The sequence below is a fragment of the Hyalella azteca genome, unplaced genomic scaffold (genome assembly GCF_000764305.2).
Source record: "Hyalella azteca isolate HAZT.00-mixed unplaced genomic scaffold, Hazt_2.0.2 contig11629, whole genome shotgun sequence".
NCBI classification, from domain to species: Eukaryota; Metazoa; Arthropoda; class Malacostraca; order Amphipoda; family Hyalellidae; genus Hyalella; species Hyalella azteca.
Genome location: NW_025941620.1, coordinates 621708 through 629034, shown reverse-complemented (window position 1 = coordinate 629034; position 7327 = coordinate 621708). Strand labels below are relative to the sequence as shown.

At 34.4% G+C, this 7327-nt stretch overlaps 1 protein-coding gene across 2 annotated transcripts in view; it reads right to left on the bottom strand.

Annotated features, from left to right (window-relative positions):
- LOC108676469 (OTU domain-containing protein 3) overlaps nt 1–7043 on the bottom strand; it is a 15771-nt gene extending 8728 nt beyond the window's left edge. The window contains exons 1-3 of one of the 2 annotated variants that reach the window (XM_047882923.1): nt 6982–7043; nt 1396–1509; nt 494–631 (exon numbers count right to left, since the gene is read on the bottom strand). In XM_047882923.1, the coding sequence (XP_047738879.1) occupies nt 494–631; nt 1396–1484 (227 nt within the window). In that variant the 5' untranslated portion in view covers nt 1485–1509; nt 6982–7043. Of the gene's footprint in view, nt 1–493; nt 632–1395; nt 1566–6981 lie in introns of both variants that reach the window. The other variant, XM_018164544.2, reaches the window with a different exon arrangement.
- Between the last annotated feature and the right edge of the window lie 284 nt (nt 7044–7327).

The following is a 7327-nucleotide window of genomic DNA, read 5'->3' as shown; positions in this document are numbered from 1 at the left end:
AGATGTGTATAAGAGACTCCCTTTATACTACATAGATAGGAAAAATGTTGACGTTTACGCCACTATTTTTAGTTTTGCAATATTCCAATTAGTTTTGCTACTATAACAGTTTTACGCCGTGTCGGAGGACTGTCCCGAATTACCCCGCCAGTCCCGAGTTACCCCGGTTGACGGTACATATCTGGTCATGAAAATTTCAATATTCATTTGAAACCAAAGTAAAACCAAAATGAGCACTACACAAGTATTTACCTAATCTACACAATATAAAATGGAATGGTGTGCAATATTATGAAATGTAAATGCTATTGATATATTAGCTCAAAGAATCTACCAAATGTCAATAAATAACAAAACTGCAAAAAAATAAATTCTAATGACAAGACAACATGAAGACATAAAACTATTTTGCATACATTTGGATGTAACGTCTACACATTTGCCCACCAAATGACCCAAGAGTTTCATTATCAAGAACTCATTGAATACTTGCCCATCTCCAGGAATCTCTCTCATTGCTAGCCCCAGCATGGCAAGTTGCTGCTTCAGGGAGGCATACACGGGCACAGCATTGTTGGAGCCGCTTGAACCTTTACCAGATCCAGAACTGCTCCCACTGCTGCTACTTCCACTGCTCAACAAATTGTTCACAATATACGGCAATGATTATTTCCATTCAGTTGCTTGAATTTTGAACATAATGATGAACATACAATAAAAAAATATAACTCAGTACTCACAGCAGTGAGTGACAGAGAGCGCATTTTCTTGTTGACAAAAACTTGAGGTCACGGACAGACGGATGGACGGACAGACAGATAGACGGACATGGCGAGCACAATAGTGCATTTTTTCCATAAATGAGGGAATGCGCTAAAAAGTTGACACTTGTTTGTGTTCAGAAAATAAGTGGGGAATGATTTATATTTACTACCATTCTGGCTTGGATAAAGTCCAGAGAAAACCTTTCTTCAATGATTTTCTAGTTTATTTTTTTATCAAGTTAAATTATGTTCAATGATGGCATTGGCAGACCAAAAAGCTGGTTATGATGAGACAATTTCAAAATGAAATTTTGCTAACATACATTACTATTACAAAGTAAATAAATGTTTTGCAACACTTAAAACTGAGAATTTTAAATGACACAAGGTAAAGTACTTGAATACCACAAAGCAAATACATATTGTGAATACAACTTGCACTACATTAAATGCTTGCACGAGCATTATCATGCAGTGACAATGCTACAAAAGTGAATATAGCCAAATCCCTCATCATCAATAATTCTCCAGCTACCAACTTTCAACTGGATTTACCATGATGTTGAAACTACTTTCCAATTAATTTCAGATTTGATTTTTCAATTTATCCACAAAACCTGTACACACTGACCTATGTTTGGAGTTTCCAGTTGCTCCACTGCCAGCCTGTTGTTGAGGACCATGTTTTGTACTAGCAGACTCTTCTCTTTTACGGGCCATGATTATTGGGTTTTCTCTAAATAAACTGTAAAAGTTGTTGAAGGTCTGTAGCAAAAAAATTTTTTGAACAGTGTAATACACCTAGAAAAGAACATGATAAAATTACATGCAGGTAAGCAAAGAACTTATGTAATATAAATAGAGATAAATAAATCTCAGAATTAAGCATGAATCAGCAGCAGCCTTATCCCCATCACCCAAAGGAATGTTTTGAAGAATATTCAACTGTCGTTTTTCATGTCATCAACATTTGGAGAGGAGGATCACAGCAGGTTATTCAGCAGAAGGCAGGGAAGGACAGCAAGAAGAGGGGAGAGAGGGGGCAAGTGCTAGGAGAAGCCAAGTGGACAAAAGCCTGGACAAAGCAGTCCCCCATATGCAAAGTTCTGTGTGGAATGAAAGCAGGAGAAGAGGTGTTGTGTTGAGTGGAAGAGATCTCCTAACTCATGGCAGGTGGTCATCCTGGGATGCCAGAAATTGAACATGTATAAAATATACAGGGAGGCTTCATGTGCTAAGGTATAATTGAATGGGGCCACTTACATAAAGTTTGTAAGGCAGCTGCTTGTATTGATTGTTATGAGGTTCCCTTTTGTGACCCCCATTTTGTGCAAGGTAGGGCCTACACAATGGCTTAACAGGGGGCTTGTGGTTCAAGTGGTGGATGTCAGGTGGTGTGGGAAAGAATGAAGTAGGTGCTGGGTATATACCAATTTTATTTTCCAGGATTTTAGGGGTCAAGTGGGATACAAGAAGTAGGTACATACAACAACGAAAGTAAGCTCCCGGCATGCAACTGACAGAAACAAATGACAATCGCGGATGCGGCAGCACGAGGCATAACGTTCATATGCTCAATGCAAGAGAATGATTAATTATGATATTTTTGATAGAGGTTTGAAATATTATAGCTAAAAATTTTAAATTGAACAATTTTGTCATTATCGAAGACCTCATTGATTGCAGAACTTTAGTTTTCGCAAGTGTATTCAAGAAAAGTTTCTGAAATAGTAGGAACATTTCCATTATCATTCTGAAATAGAAGCGTCATTTCCGTTCTTATATATAAACAGGATTAATAAAATATACCTATCAAATCCATCCATTGTCACTCAATTTGTGATGTATGAATGACAGTTTTACTTTGATTCCTATGATGCTCATTTTTACCGGTTGAAGCTGTAGAATTAAATTAAATTAAAAAATTAATTAACATTTACTAAATCAAATTTTATTATTTAATACACTAGATGGTACAAGCTGTAGAATTAAATTCTACTAGAAAAATGTTGAATTAAAAATCTGATTATATTTTTTAAATTAAAAATGAATTTTTATTAAATTAATTTGTATTATTAATGCACTATATGGTACGTGCTCTATGTTTTATATAATGAAATAGTTTCCCATGTTAAACAACGAAAATTTTCTAAAAGACACAAAACGTTCGAAAATGCGGGATGGCAGACGAAATCATTTAGAATCTGAGGTGAAGTTAATTATATAGACAATATTGACAAAATAGGCAAAAAACATGAAAAAAATGTATGTCTGTACGCGTATTAATTGGTATTTATAATTTGAAACAAATTTCCATCATTTAAATGTCAGTATGGAATGTGGATCAAGTCTAATTATTGTGAAATCGAACTTCACAAGACCAAAAAAAGGTGTCTTGACACCGTCTTGTCTAATGTCAACAGTCAACACAATGTTGCCATACGCCGTGAAAGTTTAGCAGTTTATCCCATCATTTCGTGTGGATTCGAGAACTTTGTGGGTATCAATGAAATCGTGAGAACTTTCTGCGAAAGATGACGTAATTTTTATTTTATTTTGGAACATATTCATTACCAAAAATTTCTCGATACGCATACACGACTAGTGTTTGCATTTGGGAAGAGTCGCCGACTTTTTATCGGTTTTTGAACCACACGCAAGCGAGATAAAGGAAGCGCGGCTGTCCGGGTGTCCGCAGTTTCTGATCTGACGAGCTCAGTGTAATGAGTATCAATTGTCACTTTGGTGGGAGGTGTAAGGTGTAAGGTGGTAAGTTTCGATACATTTTATTATGTTAACATGATAATATATTACCTATACAGAATTCCATACTGCTTTTCTACAATATTATTTTATCTAAAAAAATAAACTTACAGATAAATCTAGAAGAATATAAATATTGCCAACATGAAATCTATAAGCTCCAAGTCTGCTGCTTTGTCTTCTTTTTCTGACAGAGATCAGGCTGGTGGGCACATTTGTGGCCACAAGTCTTAGGCTTAACCTCAACTATAAAAAAATGATCATTTCATTTAATGATCAATGAGTTGTTAAAAACACAAAATTAATATAAAAATGAATTTCATAACTCAATAATCATTATCAATAATGCACTACCATGAATACATATGCTGCTGATATGCATTAGTAATGTAGGACAGGTACCTACTAGTACCTACCTTTTTATAGGTTACATAATAGGTATTAGGTTACAGTGTGGAATTCTGTATAGGTAATATATTCTCATGTCAATATAAGAAAAGGTATCGAAATACCAACCCTACCACCGCGTTACACCACCTTCCACTGCAATGAAAATTGATGAACTGATCACATTTGAAATGGCTGTACTTCCGAAATCGCGCGTGGTTTGAAATCCAATCCCGTGTTGCCAACGACTAATCAAGTTAACTAGTCGTTTATCTGTAGGCTAGCGGACACATTTTTGCAATTAATACGTTCTAAAATAAAAAAAAACACATCCAGCTTCATAAAAAATTCTCACGATTGGACAACACCCACAAAGTTATCGATTTCACATAAAATTATGAGATAAACTTCGACTCTTTCACTGCATACATTCACATGATGTTTTCTGTTTACTTCTCACAAGACGGTGTCACACACTTATGTTTTGGTTGTGTCTAGTTTGATTTCACAATAAATAGACTTGATTCACATTCAATTATGAGATTTAATCATTTAAATGATTGAATTTTTTTTTTTAAATTATAAAAACCTATTTATACATTCCAGATTTGAATTTTTTCCCCTATTATGTTGAATTTATCTTGATCAATTCACTTCAAATTCTGAATGATTTTGTCTGCCATCCCGCGTTTTCGAACGTTTTGTGTCTTTTAGAAAATTTTCGTTGTTTAACATGGGAAACTATTTCATTATATAAAACATAGAGCACGTACCATATAGTTCATTAATAACACAATTTAATACAATAAAAATTAATTTTTAATTTAAAAAATATAATCAGATTTTTAATTCAACATTTTTCTAATAGAATTTAATTCTACAGCATGTACCATCTAGTGTATTAAATAATAAATTTTGATTCAGTAAAATTTAATTTTATTTAATTTCTCAATTTAATTTAATTCAATAAGCTTCAACCGGTAAAAATGAGCATCATAGGAATCAAAGTAAAACTGTTGTTCATACATCACATATTGAATGACATTGGATGAATTTGATAGGTATTTTATTAATCCTGTTTATATATAAGAACGGAAATGACGCTTCTATTTCAGAATGATAATGGAAATGTTTCTACTATTTCAGGAACTTTTCTTGAATACACTTCCAAAAACTAAAGTTCTGTAATCAATGGAGTCTACGAAATGACAAAATCATTCAATTTAAAATTTTTAGCTATAAGAGTAAGATCGTCATTTGTCAATATGAGGAGCATTCATTCATCATTCCTGAGGAGCTGTAAGAAAAAATTCGTTGTTTTTTTATGTAAAAGGATGTTTTTCAATTAAAAGAAATGTAATAATTGATTTTTGGAAATACGATGTTAAAATTAACGATCCGTATTAGAATTCATAGAATTCAATTGACGTTACGGCTTACGATTTCAGAATTATCTTGAAAAAGTTTGTTGTCGTTCGTTTGATCAGAAGTTTTTTATTTCTCAGTCTTCAGCCAACTATTTAGAAAAAAAGTAAGGTTTCCGGTACGTTGGATGGATTACGATGCAGCGAAGCTTGTCCGGAAATCAGTTGCGATGAGTTCCCGCAAAAAATGTAAACGTTTTTTTGATTGCGTAGTTTTGGTCGCATTAGAGCGGTCAGACTGCTTTATTACTTGTTCAGTTGACACTTGCTGTACAATTGGACTGTTTTTAGGGTAAAATTAGTTATTTGGGGTAACACATGCATGCAACCTTGTAATAAGTTCGTGGCTTGTAAATAGTTTGTCATTACTCAGCGTAAATGGCTTTTCATTAAAAATTACCCGGCGACGCATCTTTAAAATGGCCGGCGACGCTTTGGGCTTAAAAATCCATATATTGGCGACGCTGCATCCACCCTCTGCATAGTGGATTTTTTAGAATCAGTTCATTTTTAATTTCCTCATTTACCAAAGATTTAAACCAATTTCTTATGTATGATGGTGCTGGTATCCAGGATACTTTACTGGTCTACTTATAGGACTCAAAAATGAACTTGAGGGAGAGTCTAAAAAACTCTCTGCTTTGCCACTATGCATGATACTTTACTGGTCTACTTATAGGACTCAAAAATGAACTTGAGGGAGAGTCTAAAAAATTCTCTGCTTTGCCACTATGGCGTGCGTGTTTTAAGGCTTAAGCCTTTAAGAAGTCCATTTTTTGCCTCAAATAACAATGTTGGATAGAAGAAGTGGTCTTGGTGGATCGAAATAATATAATATATATGAACCTCCGAAATTAGAATTCCATCCTGATTAGGTATACCCTAAATAGGCCTACCCAGCTATCCCTATGAATGAAATTGAAATAGGCCTATTGACTCAAAATTTATAAAGATGTGTTTAAAATTTAAAAATTATTCAGTAGAGACAAACACAGGAAACAGGAAGGAAAAGTATTACTACAGCAATAAAAAGTGACGTCAGTCGTCAGCACTCACTCTCAGTCTCTCACATAGTGGCAAAGCAGAGAGTTTTTTAGACTCTCCCTCAACCTCAAGTTCATTTTTGAGTCCTATAAGTAGACCAGTAAAGTATCCTGGATACTAGCATCATCATACTTAAGAAATTGGTTTAAATCTTAGGTAAATGAGGAAATTAAAAATGAACTGATTCTAAAAAAGCTGTGGTTTGTATAGTGGCAAAGCAGAGAGTTTTTTAGACTCTCCCTCAAGTTCATTTTTGAGTCCTATAAGTAGACCAGTAAAGTATCCTGGATACCAGTATTATCATTCTTAAGAAATTGGTTTAGATCTTGAGTAAATAAGGAAATTAAAAATGAACTGATTCTAAAAAAGCTCTGGTTTGCCACTATGGACTCTCTCAGCCTGTGGACTAGCTACGTCATTACGGAAGTATGCGACACTTTATGTCTAGCTTATCTAACAATCCTCACGGAGTCACTCAATGCACGACTCGAGCACGAGTCGCTCCTGGATATGAATTACACCTGGCTATGCCGAATACAAATGAAATTTATAATTCATTTTAGACTTGAACCATCGACAACAATCGCAACGCAGATTACCTTATATTTTATAAGCTTTTACAAAAGCTCTAGTCAGGGGACAGGGAGTACTTGAGAGAAAGGATATTTCGGACTGATTTACTTCCACGACTACGGATAGGAAAAGCGTCAACACTAATAATTTTGCAGGCCTGTATTTTTCTAACAAGGATCAAATAAGATAGTTGTACAGATCATCCTCCAAATGAAATGTTATTTGAATCATATTTAGCTCGAAATGAATTCTCACTAAAATGAATTGATTATATTTCCATTGGCCCAAATTGCCAAATCAAATGCAGGATGATGTAACAAAATTAGGCTAAAACGGAAGCGGAAAGCAATGCGGAGATAAATATTCTTTTTT